Here is a 12,846-nt window from a genome sequence, read left to right as displayed (position 1 = left end):
AAGTACAAACTTACCTGCAGGACCCTGAGCCCCAGGAGCACCTTTAGCAGGTGGTGCCCCCATCAGAGTGGAGGATTCAGGTCCATTTTTTAACTGTGTGTGCTTATGAGAGGAGGAGGCAGGTGCAGTAAGAAGCTGAACCTGGAAAAACAAGATGGAAAGGAGGAGAGAGAGAGAGAGAGAGAGAGAGAGAGATAGAGAGAGATTGGAAGGCACAAGGGTGATTGAACAATCATATATAACTGAAAGCACCTCAAGGACTTTACCTTGGTCTCCAGAGAGATCACACGATCTGTGAGGGCAGTGATATGACTGCAGTTTAGACAGTCTGAGAAAGAGGGTAGATAGATAGAAAGGTGGGGGGACAGAGACAAAGAGAAACAAAAGGACAGAAATAGCAAGTCATAATTAATCAGATCAATAACTGCTTTCACACTGCCCTTTCTAAGGTGAGTTCTTTTTAAAGAGTTTTCTATTGTTTACAAACTAAATGTTTTGAAGTTTGAACCTTATTCTAGATCTGTATTGCCCTTGTCAAAGATGGCGTTTGGTGTTGAAAAACTAAACAAGTATCAGTCCGAGAAGGTGCTTTTTGAAAGAACTAAAAACGGGGCACGCAAACTCACAATGACCAACACAAGTGGGCTGTTTACAATTACAAGCCGGTTATATCATTATGTCTCAGCAAAGGGCCTCAGGTGCAATACATAACAGTTCCAGATGGACAAGTTGTTTAAAAGGTGTTTCAAAAAAGCCTCTGTCTTTATTGGGCACTTTGTTTCTTTATGTAAAGTATGCTGAAGTTAAGCATATTTTGAGTTGATAATGGAGATCAGGCATTTGGTTCTTACTAGAGAGTTGCTCTCCTGTTTTAACAGCAGGTTTCAGAAGTGTAGCATGTTTCCTTACAGCCTCCTGGGCAACCAGGTTACTTGATAACCCTGTGCAAAGAAGTTCAAAATGAAAGATGAGGAAAAGTGTTCCATTTGATGACATTTCTTTTAAAATCTCATTTTATTCCCAAATCTCAGTTTGTTCAAAGCAAATTAAAGACCCCAAAAAAATTGTTGAAAATGGTTGACGAACACAGATTGCTTTACTGTGCTGATGTATTTCCTATTAAATCAGGAAGATGGGACGGGGCAAAACTTTGTTGCTACCTGCTTTGATAGTATTAGGGGGTGGAGGAACATTCTCATTCTAGAGAGCATTTCATTGGACAGAAAGTTTTCCAATATTTAAGTCACCAAATTTGAGTCATCAATGTTTCCAGGAAGAGAAAGACTGTAAAATGTTAATGAAAATTTGAATTTGAATTTGTTTAAAGTTTACATTTAGGAGTACACTAGCACAGTGTTTCCCAACCTTTTTTCTGCCACGGCACACTTTTTACGACTAAAAAATTCTACGGCACACCATTATCCCACATAGGCTAACCATTGTCAATATTTTTCCTTTTCAAGAACCCTGTTCTCTGTCCGTCTTAGTAGCATGTTTACTTGTAATGTTTGAAATTCGGCTATGCAAAAAATAAATAAATAAAAATAAAAGTCACATAGGTAGGCTACGCTGTGTAAGGTCATAGGTGGCAAGAGCACTAATGGTAATGAAAAAACAACAAATTTGCTTCTTTTCTAATTTGCAGATTTGTTCTTGCAATGCCACAACAAATTACAGGGATGCAAACTCATGAGGGGTGAAAAAGGTAAGACAATCACTAGTCCACGAACATTTTTTCTGGGGATATATTTTTTTTAAAGAATAAGCTAAAAGCACCAATTCCAGCTATTTTAGTGATTCAAGTTTATTCAAGTTTACAATTGTGCAGAATTAGCTGCAAAATAAAGAGTATTTTGGAGAGGCTTGCTTCTGTTTCACAAATTTGTTCAATTTTATTAACTGATTAGTTCAGTGACCCCTTCTGGAAATGTCACTAGGTGGTGACAAATGAGTGTCTTATGTGCTATGAGTGAGTCAGTGAATCATTTTGAGTCATTCATGACCAAAATCTACCAAGAGACTTTATAGTGTTTAAGCATTAAAAGAACAAAGCAGATCTATAGTCTTCCTTCAGTCTGAGCATTATTTTTCATCCAAAATGACAACAATAATAGTCTAATAATAGTGAGTTTCAATAACGTCCTTACCTTGTCCTTTATTAAAACTTGAACGGCTACAAATCTACTGACTTCAGTATAAGAATTATAAACACAAAGCAGATCTACGATATTATTTTCCTACAGTAGCCTATTTAAAATGCTGAGCATGGCTTTTATCAGAAAAGACCACAATAATAGACAAATAATAATAATTTTGAGTTTCAATAATGTTCTTTCGTCATTGTAAAGCGCATTTCACATGAGTTGAGTCGAGGCGTCAACGCTCCGTTCAACACCAGCGTCAAGCACCGCATTGCCCTCCACATGACAAGAGTTGCAGAAAGCGTCACAGAGGGACGATTTTACGAGCGGGAGGTGTGCATAATAAACATTGAAAACATGTATTTGGAAGAGAGAAAAAAAGCTTGCAGTTGCTTTGATAGCAGAAAGTAATAAAAGAACTCGTTTATTTTTAGGTCTAAGTGTTTTCTTGGTGAATTTAAATTTGTTCAATAACTGGGGTCTCTGATATTCGTAAACGATAAGGTAATATTTAATTAAAAGAAATTATGAGACATTTAATGTCTCTTCACAAATTTGGACAGTTTTTAAATATTTCTTGTTGCTTAGTACTCTCAAAGACATTATTGGTGAAGCAAAAACGTGTGTGTGAAGTGGCATCACTTCATAGACTTCAATGTATTCTGCAGCGCTGACGCGAGTCATGTGAAAGACCCTTAATGCGTATAAATATCAGTCACATTTGCACATTAATCATTACTCTTCACAATCACAAAAGTGACTGATTATGGTTTCAAAACAGCGAATTTGTCCGAAAAGTGAGGAGTCTGGATCCCTGAATTTTTTTATTTATTTTTATGCATTTATTTATTTTGTGAAATTTGATAATTTTCCACGGCACACCTGAAAATCTTTCACTGCACACTAGTGTGCCACGGCACAGTGGTTGGGAAACACTGCACTAGCATATAGCTGGTGTCAGACGCGGAGTAAAATCCAGAAAACTCCAATTTTGATTTCATGTGGTATTTTTAATATAAATTTGGGATTTTTTGAAAATCTGAATCCTTTTGGGATCTCCACGCTACCATGAGTTAAATCTATAGCTAAAAATGTACATCAGATATACAGTACGATGAAACAGAACAGGATTTCAAATGTATTCAAATAAAGGAGTGAAGTAGTAGTAGGTCAAAAGTACAGACCACCAACACAATCCCTGTCTCCAAATATTTCTACTTTCCTACTATGTATTATACCAAAAGCAGTATGTCAGACGAGTAGGATGACCAAATTATCAGTATTCATAAAACAGTAGGTGAATGTCCTGGTTGCTTTCATAACTTCCATTCCCTGATGGAGGGAACGAGATGTTGTGTCGATGTAGTGACTCTAGGGGTCACGCTTGGGAGCCCCAGACACCTCTGATCTTTGAGAAAAGGCCAATGGGAATTGGCGAGTGGAATTTGCATGCCACTCCCCTGGACATACGGGTATAAAAGGAGCTGGCTCGCAACCACTCATTCAGGTTTTGTGCTGAGGAGCCGAGACAGGATCCCAGCCATTTCAGCGGGTAGTTCGGTGTTGTGGCAGGAGGGACACAAAGTCTCATTCCCTCCATCAGGGAACGGAGGTTACGAAATTAACCAGGACGTTCCCTATCTGTCACTCACTCAACGTTGTGTTGATGTAGTGACACAAGTGGTCCCTCTACGAAACGCCACAACTAGCTGAACTGTGTTACGTGAACTGGCGGTGTGAGGTGGGCAAACCACTGCGTGCCTCGTAGCCAGCGCACTTGGCCATCACGTAACCTCCCCCAATGCCCCTACGAGCATTGTACGGTCCCCCGCACCTCGGGGACAAGTTGACTGCCCAAAATGGGTACAGGCCGTGGCCTCTTCTCTTCTTCTTTTCTCCCTAAAGAAGAATGGAAATCGTTCAGCTGGGGGCCATAAGTGTCACAGAGGGGACAGAGCTCTACAAACACGGTGACCGGTGGCAGAGGGGAACTCTGCCCAAGGAAGACGCAGGTTTACCAACAGGGAAACTGTCTCATGGAAGATGCATCACACGGGGTTACAAACCGGCAACCAGCGCATGTGGAGCACCTACCCAGTACAGGGCCTAATAACATACATACTGGACTGGCATCTAGTTTCTCCGCAAACTCACCTGCCACAGGGCTAAGGAGGAAGGACATCCAGGGTCCACGACCTCGTGAACACTGCTGGGGGGTAAAAAGCGCACATCTCCCCCTCCAGGAGGTGAAGGTGCTATACGCAAGCGGTACACCCGGCCAGTCATCCCACCAACTTAAATGTTCGTACCTGACAACACATGGGACGAACCGCCTCACCCCAGAGATTGAGGAACCTAGCGAAGGTATTGGGTGTTGCCCAGCCTGCTGCTCTACCGATGTCTGCCAAAGAGGTGCCGTTGGTCGGGGCCCATCCTGGTGGAGTGTGCCCAAAGCCCCAAGGGGGTGGCACGTCCTGGGCGTGGTATGCCAAAACGATTGTATCAACGACCCAGTGGGTGATCATCTGTTTGGAGACAGCGCTCCCATTCCACTGTCCTCCAAAGCAGACAAAGAGCTGCTCAGAGCACCTAATGCTCTGCGTGCGATCCGAGTAGATGCAGCAACGAAAAGGCTGAGTCTGCCTCCTCCTGGGGCTGCTTCGCTTGCAGGTTCACCACCTGATCCCTATACGGGGTCGTGGGAACCTTGGGCATATAGCTCGGTCGGGGCCTCAGGACCACTTGAGAGTATTCCGGACCGAACTCCAGGCACGTGTCGCTGACAGAGAACGCCTGCAGGTCCCCTACCCTCTTGATGGACGTGAGCTCAGTCAGGAGGGCAGTCTTCAAGAGACTTAACTGACTCCAGGGCTCAAACTGGGCCCCCCACAGGACCACGGAGATCCCATGAGGGAACGAGGCACGGTCTGGGAGGACTCAGCCTCCTTGCGCCTCTAAGGAACCTGATGATCAGGTCGTGCTTCCCCACTCAAAGTGTGGGGGACAGCCGCCCCACCAGCCTCTCCGGCAGGAAAGCAAGCACTGACCTGACTGCGCATCTCTGGGGGTCTTCGCGTCGGGAAGAACACCACTTAGCGAACAGATGCCCTGAGTGATCGTGTCTACCACCGTGGGTGGTAGGCCACTTAGGTCTTCCGCATCCCATCCAAGGGCCAGACATGAACATTCCAGAGGTTTGGTCGTGGGTGCCAGGTGGTGCATCGTCCCTGAGAGAGGAGAACCCTCCTCAGAGGAATTCGCCAGGGAGAGGGTGTCGCGAGGAGTGTGAGGTCCGAGACCCAAGTCAGGGTGGGCCACAGGGTCTGTGCAAGTAGGCTCACTGGGGGGAACGCATACTAGCACGGCCCCCTGGGCCAGCTGTGTGCCAGCACATATGTGCCGAGGGAAGCCTCGGTCAGGGCGTACCACAGCGGGCAGTGGGAAGATTACTGGGAAGTGAACAGGCCTACCTGTGCTTGACCGAATCGACTCCAAATCAGCTGGACTACCTGGGGGTGGAGTCTCCTCTCTCCCCTGAGTGTGACCTGTCATGACAGCATGTCTGCCAGGGATGTGAGTGGCTCGCAACGACTTGAGGCACTGCTGACTCCAGAGGAGGAGGCGGCGGGCGAGTTGCGACATGCAAAGCGAGTGCAAGCCGCCTTGGCGGCTAATGTCCGCTACCACCGTGTGTTGTCCATCCAAACCAACATGTGCTTGCCCTGGATCAATGGCCGAAGCCTCCGTAGGGCGAGCAACACTGCCAGCAACTCGAGGCAGTTGATATGCCAACGCAGTCGCAGCCCTGTCCAGGAGGCCACGGCTGCATGCCTGTTGCACACGGTGCCCCAGCCACACTCGGAGGCGTCTGTAACCATGACGCGCCTGGGGTACTTGCACTATAGGGACTCCTGCCTGCAGGAATGCAAGGCCCGTCCAAGGGCTGAACAAGTAGCGGCAGATCGGCGTGATGACCACACGATGGGTGCCACGGTGCCATGCTCATCTCGTGTCTCGAGTCTGATGCCAGTGCTGAAGCGGTCTCATATGCATTGACCCGAGCGGCGTGACCGCCGTCGAGGACGCCATATGCCCCATTAGCCTCTGAAAATGCTTCAGCGTGCCCGCCGTGCTCCACCTAAACAACTTCAGGCAGTTCAGCACTGACTGCATGTGCTCGCTCGTGAGGCGCGTCATCATAGAGACTGAGTCTAACTCCAACTCGAGAAAAGAGATGCTCTGTACCGGGGAGAGCTGCTCTTTCCCCAGTTGACCCAAAGCCCCAACCGGCTGAGATGCCTGAGCACCAGGTCCCTGTGTGCACACAACAAGTCTCGAGAGTGAGCTAGAGCCAGCCAGTCAATGAGACAGTTGAGGATGCAGACGCCCACATCTCTTAGTGGGGCAAGGGCTGCCTCTGCGACTTCCGTGAAGACGCGAGGTGGCCCTCGAAGGTGAACCAAAGAAAGGGTCTGTGCCGAGGGTCTACCGCCACGAACCAATCCTGATGCCGTACGCTCGCTAAAATGTGTTTCTGCATCAGCATCTTGAATGGGAGTCTGTGCAACGCCCAGTTCAGAACTCGCAGGTCCGGGATTGGCCGCAACCCACCGCCATTCCTTGGTACGATGAAGTAGGGGCTGTAGAACCCCTTCTTCATCTCAGCTGGAGGGACAGGCTCAATCGTGTCCTTCCGCAGGAGGGTCGCAATCTCCACATCCTCGCCCTTCACTGAGGTAAAACGGACACCACTGAACCCGGGCAGATGCCTGGCGAACTGAATCGCATTGCCGAGTCGGACAGTCCTGGTCAGCCATCGTGACGGGTTGGGGAGCGCAAGCCACACCTCCAAGCACCGGGAGAGGGGGACCAAGGGGACAATCACATCGGATGTACCGGCGGGTAGGGCCTCGTGGCGGGGCGGAGCCGAAGGCACCACGTCGAGGGGGCTTGAGCCCTGAGCTTGTGGCCATGCTGAGTTGGGAGACATCGAAGCACTTACCTGGCTCCGGGTACCCACCATGGGACCGGTCAGCGATGGGGGAGGAGGGGAGCCATCCTCGTAAGCAGACGGGGTGCGGGATCTTGATCCGCGCCGGGGCAGGATATGCTGAATAGCAATATTCGCAAAACAAAACGTTTGATTGTCCGGTGGTCACGCATCAATAGTTTAGCTCTTTCAAGAGTGTTGCATCCATCTGAAAGGCATTTTAAAATGTTTTACTTTTCAGTGCCAGTTAAATCTCTTTTATGGCTTATGGCCTTTCATGGAGGTAATGAAGCTGCCTAATAATTATGCACACTTTGGTATAAGGTGTTAGTCACTTTCACCACACCCTCCCTCATTACACAAATATATATCACCTGAAAATTATTGAATCCAATCAGCATTTAAGTTTATATGGTTTGGAGTTGGAAAATTTGCATGGAAATAATGATAAGATCAGAATACTCACTTGCTTAATAATTGTGCACACAGTGTATTTACTGAAATCGTGTCTCTTATATTATGACCTGTTCTGTGACAGACAGTTTTGGCTCAACTATGCTCAGATTCAAAGAAAACTGAATGTGAAAACTGATATCAAATCAATTATAACATTTTGAAGCCATTTTTCTCAGTTTCAGTGTTCCCTTAGTTAAAGTGTTTTGCAATTGTGGGGCAGATATATCTCTGGACTTCAATGTATAGTCATCACTATCATACTGAGTTTGATGAACCTAGTGCATCTGTCCTTCAAACTATACCCGATTTGTAATATCCCTTCTTGGACTATAAATATACTTCCCCTTACGAGTGCCAAGTGTCTCGTCAACCTGTAAATGTGTGTGAGATTGACCTCTCACCCTTGGGTGTGTGCTAGGGGGAGCAGACATCGATTTTATCTGCAGGTTTTTAATAATAGAGTTCTATTAGTGTCTTTGAGGAGCAGAGAGGATGGTGACATCAGAACGTGATAAAATCTTTCCCTCATGTATTTCTCTTAGCTCTGTAAGGTCAGGAGACATATGTCTATGTGTGTCTGCCTGAACGGCTGATAGCTATAGGGTTGAGGGCCCTTAACACTATTACCAAGTCACTTCCTGTCAAGATGTCTGGGAAACGGCCAGTCTCTGGTCTCTATGGTGAAAGGGTTATCAAGTTCATATGACTATCACAGAGTTTAGGGGAGAAAGAGTATTCCTAGTTCCAAAAATGAGGAATAGCACAAGCACACTACAACACTACTCTTACTATTGCTGCAGTATATTGTATGTATACAGTGCATAGTATGTACATTTTCTGTATGCATAATTACCCGGATGATCCACTACACTTGCCAAAATATGCTGCATACAACAGAGCATACTGTGCTGTGTACTGTCTCATCCAATGCAATGCACTTGACCTGACCTTTCATTTCCAGTGTGATGAATGAAGCAGAAGTAATATCAGCCTTGATTTTTAATGTCTCTTTGTTGAGTCGTTATTTAATCAGACAGTCAAAAGTTTGAACATTTTATACACAAAATTAAATTGAAAAAGACAAAAAAGCATTTTTATTTTTAGGGCTGGATAAAAATAGCTATTTCCCGATTAATCGCAATCTTCATTTAAAAAATTACAAAATCGATTCTTAAAATCCTTGATCAATCTTTTACTTTTACTTTAAAGTTTACTTCAGTTTTGGTTGTGTTGATTATTGTGGACAATATACCTGAAATATACTCAAATGAATCAGAATCAAATCAAATCATATCGGAATCGAATCAAATCTAGAGCTTGTGAATCAGAACTTAATCAAATCGGAATGAAAAAAATAGATTTATTCAAGATGAAAACTCAACACTCACATGCAATGTGATGAGGTCATGTGACAACAAATGGGTACTGAACAATGGGTTAAAATATAGATTTTCAGATCTATCGCTTTCTTCATTTGAAGGATCTCAATATCGATTCTTAAATCCCAAGATCATTCTTTTACTCAGTGCGCAACCCTCTACTACAATGAGAGAAAATCACTCGAATTTGTAACCAAATTCTGGTTAGGCGACTAAAAATGTCTATGATTAGCCACTAGCTGGTAAGATATCACTAACCAGTCATTGTGTAGTATAGTGGTGAAGTATTCAGCAACGAGATTCTTTCATTGCACGTTGAGGGTAAAAGTTTGGTTTGAATGTGTGTCCAAAGACAAGATCCATGCAATCCATTTGTCATAAAACCCTTTTAAAACCCACTTAATACCCTTTCTGTTCTTTACAATCAGCTATTGATCAAAAACAAAAAAGAAACATTTAATTTCAATCACGTATAGCACGGAGTAGGTAAAGCCATTCGAGTCCTCTCTCGTAACATGCGCTCATTTACAGATACTTTTTACAGAAATGCTGGTTTTCTTAAAGAGACAGTACCAGTTAAAACTTACTCACACATCCACTCAAAATCCAAGAGTGGTCTTCGCTTCTTCCAGATGGCATGAACGCTCCTGAACAGCTTTAATTGTTAGTCGATTTTGAGACTATCGATGGGCAGCAGGACTTATATATATATATATATATATATATATATATAGTCACTGGCCACTTTATTAGGTACACCTGTACATCTACATATTCATGTGATTATCTAATCAGCCAATCGTGTGGCAGCAGTCTAATGTATAAAATCTTCAGATATGGGTCAGGAGCTTCAGTTATTGTTCACATCAACCATCAGAATGGAGAAAAATGTGATCTCAATGATTTAGACTGAATATCATATTTATGGATGTACCTAATACTTGTATTTGCTCATTTTAAAAAGATAAATGAGACCAAAATGTTGAAAACATTATAAAATATTATTAGTCAAATTAATATTTTTGAAATTTACCCAGATAGAAGGTCCCCTGTAAAATTAACAGCGTTAGACAGGAGAGAATTTCTTTCATATGTAAGCAAAATGGGCATTATAACTGAAATATATCCATTTGAATCTATATCAAATCTGACTGAATCAAAATCGAAATGAACTGAATTGAGAGCTTGTGAATCAGAATTAAATAAAATCTGGAAATATGTATATGATTTGATACAAATTACAACAGCCCTGGACTACAATGTAGCATACTACTGTTTAAAATGTTTATTGCTGAACAATGCCTTCAGTTTCACTTATTTATTTTAAATAGTAGGCAGTATACCGTGTATACTGTGCAGTATTCAGTAAGTCGTAAGATAGTATTCTGTTTCAAACATAATCAAAGAGTGAATTCTATTTTTCGCTTTCAGGAATTAAAGGAAATTTACAACAGCATGAAGTGTGGGAGTATTTTGCCAGTGTTACTGCATGAGACTGAGAGCTTTTCCTGTTTATCAGCTTATATACAATTAGAGATGTTTGTGGAAGGAAGCACACAGTGCTTGTGTGTGTCCCTGAATTATGATGCAGCATTTGGGGCTAAAGTTGTGTTTAGTTAAGTAAGTGTGGGTGCACTTATTTTGACAACCTGTCTATTACAAATTAAAACAACGAGTGTTACTGTTGAACTCATCACATGCAGCCTCTCTCTCTCTCTCTCTCTTACAGCCAATCCAGCTGTGACTTCAGAAACAGAAGACAGAAACAGATATTCACAGCATACAGAGATCTTTCACTTTACTTTCGGGTTAAGGGCATTAGGACTATGCCATTATTGATTAATGTGGTCTTTTGAACAAGCGGCTGAGGAAATACAGATACTCTGTGTGTGTGTGTGTGTGTGTGTGTGTGTCTGGAGACATAAGGGTATGTACAGGGCCTCTATAAGTCACAGGTCTATTGTTCTTTGCTCAGCCCTGAAGTTATTAATGGCCCAAGGCCAGCCCTTAATATTCCTCTCACTATATAAATAAACCTGGACACCCTGTGTCACAGCACTGCACATAAAGTTCATCCTCACACACACAGTCACTGTGATCTTGCCAAGAAAGACATGTTTCTAAATCATCATATTTGCTAGTCCTGAAACAACACTCCCGTCATTATTGAGTGCCCACTGTGCGATTTTTGCCAAGATTTTACCATCGGAAGCAAATTTCAGGAAAATATTTTTTTTTGTCACAGGGGAAAATCGGCAGTCTTTGATGACGTAGTACAGCATGCTCGGAGACAGCCGATTATGTAGCATTCCCTTCATGTTATGATCATTCTATAAAAGTTACCTTGAGTTTTCTCTGAAAAATGAGCAGTCCATGACTTCTTTTGCCCAGTGCAACTGACCCCAGTTATTCAGAAGTTATCATCCTTTTGCCCTATTCCCTTCTAAGTCTTTACCATCCACTGTGAGAGATTGGGACAACTAAAAGGTGTGGGGCTTAAAAATAAGGGTATTCGGAACACACTTTTTAAGTCATTTTTATTGGAAATTCTGTTTGAAGCGATTTTACAGCATGACTATCATGATTGTTCTTCCTTCAAAGTGCCCTTTGGAGGGGGATTTATCCCACTGGGAACACAGAGATTTTTCTGAATTTATGTTGTTTTATGTTTGTTTGTCTTTCTGGCAAAACATTTGTCAACATTTGCGAAAGGGCTTGCTTGTTTTAAAAAAAAAAATTATAGTGTGCACCTCGCTTTAGTCCCAACCCTATCACTAACTCTAACCTTAACCATTACTATTACCTTACCCATTACCTTAGCCAACAACCAGCAAAATCAGAGGGAATTGAAGGCGCGGTCCCATTTAACTTTGCACGACGGAATTCCGTGAGTGAAGAAGGAGTGGGCGGACGTTAAGCGTGTGTGAAACCAACAAAAAAGGACTTGCCAATCAGCCTCTTTTTAATGCTGCAAGAAGAAACTCACTGCTAAAATTATATCCTTGTCCATTGTGAATATTCAGTGCAGCTGTGTACAAAGCAAAGCTGACACAGATGTCACTGCCAAACCAAGCAACTTCCTATTGGTCAATGCAGTAAATTCACCTGTCAAAGTTCACCAACCTTGAACTCCACGTGAAATCAACAAGCGGAAATTCAACCGGAAGTCCATCGCAGGAAATTCACGATTGTGCAGATTCCCATGTGACTGTGCCTTGGGAGGTTGTTAAGCATGGTTTGCAAGGCCCTTAAGCCAGCTCTTTTCTAACCCTACACTGTAAAATTTTGGGGGGTATTTTAATAGGAATATAATGTAAAAATTCCACAGACACAAACTGGTAATTGGTTAACTGGTCCTTTCCATGTAGCCTACAGTGAAAAATGATAAATCAAGACAACACATGTAATTTTTTGCTAAATATTATATTTAAATATTGTACAAATTTAAGCTTTTATAGATTTACCATATAAACTCAGCAAAAAAAGAAACATCCTCTCAATTTCAACTGCTTTTATTTTCAGCAATCTTAACATGTGTAAATATTTATATGAACATAAAAAGATTCAACAACTAAGACATAAACTGAACAAGTTTCACAGACATGTGACTAACAGAAATGGAATAATGTGTCCCTGAACAAAGACGGGGTCAAAATCAAAAGTAACATTCAGTATCTGGTGTGGCCACCAGCTGCATTAAGACTGCAGTGCATCTCCTCCTCATGGACTGTACCAGATTTGCCAGTTCTTGCTGTGAGATGTTACCCCACTCTTCCACCAAGGCACTTGCAAGTTCCCGGACATTTCTGGGGGGAATGGCCCTAGCCCTCACCCTCCAATCCAAGAGGTCCCAGATGTGCTCAATGGGATTGAGATCCGG

The 12,846-nt window shown here is 43.2% G+C and overlaps 1 protein-coding gene across 5 annotated transcripts in view; it reads right to left on the bottom strand.

Annotated features, from left to right (window-relative positions):
- Nucleotides 1-12,846, bottom strand: part of LOC127439961 (EMI domain-containing protein 1-like) — a 123,440-nt gene that overhangs the window by 22,252 nt on the left and 88,342 nt on the right. For 3 of the 5 annotated variants that reach the window (XM_051696283.1, XM_051696282.1, XM_051696285.1), the window contains exons 4-6: nt 852-941; nt 267-328; nt 15-141 (exon numbers count right to left, since the gene is read on the bottom strand). The exons of 1 other annotated variant lie outside the window; for it this stretch is intronic. In XM_051696283.1, the coding sequence (XP_051552243.1) occupies nt 15-141; nt 267-328; nt 852-941 (279 nt within the window). The remainder of the gene's footprint in view (nt 1-14; nt 142-266; nt 329-851; nt 942-12,846) is intronic. One more of the 5 variants, XM_051696284.1, reaches the window with a different exon arrangement.

This window comes from Myxocyprinus asiaticus, chromosome 4 (genome assembly GCF_019703515.2).
Source record: "Myxocyprinus asiaticus isolate MX2 ecotype Aquarium Trade chromosome 4, UBuf_Myxa_2, whole genome shotgun sequence".
Classification (NCBI taxonomy): Eukaryota; Metazoa; Chordata; class Actinopteri; order Cypriniformes; family Catostomidae; genus Myxocyprinus; species Myxocyprinus asiaticus.
This window is presented reverse-complemented; position numbering and strand designations above follow the sequence as displayed.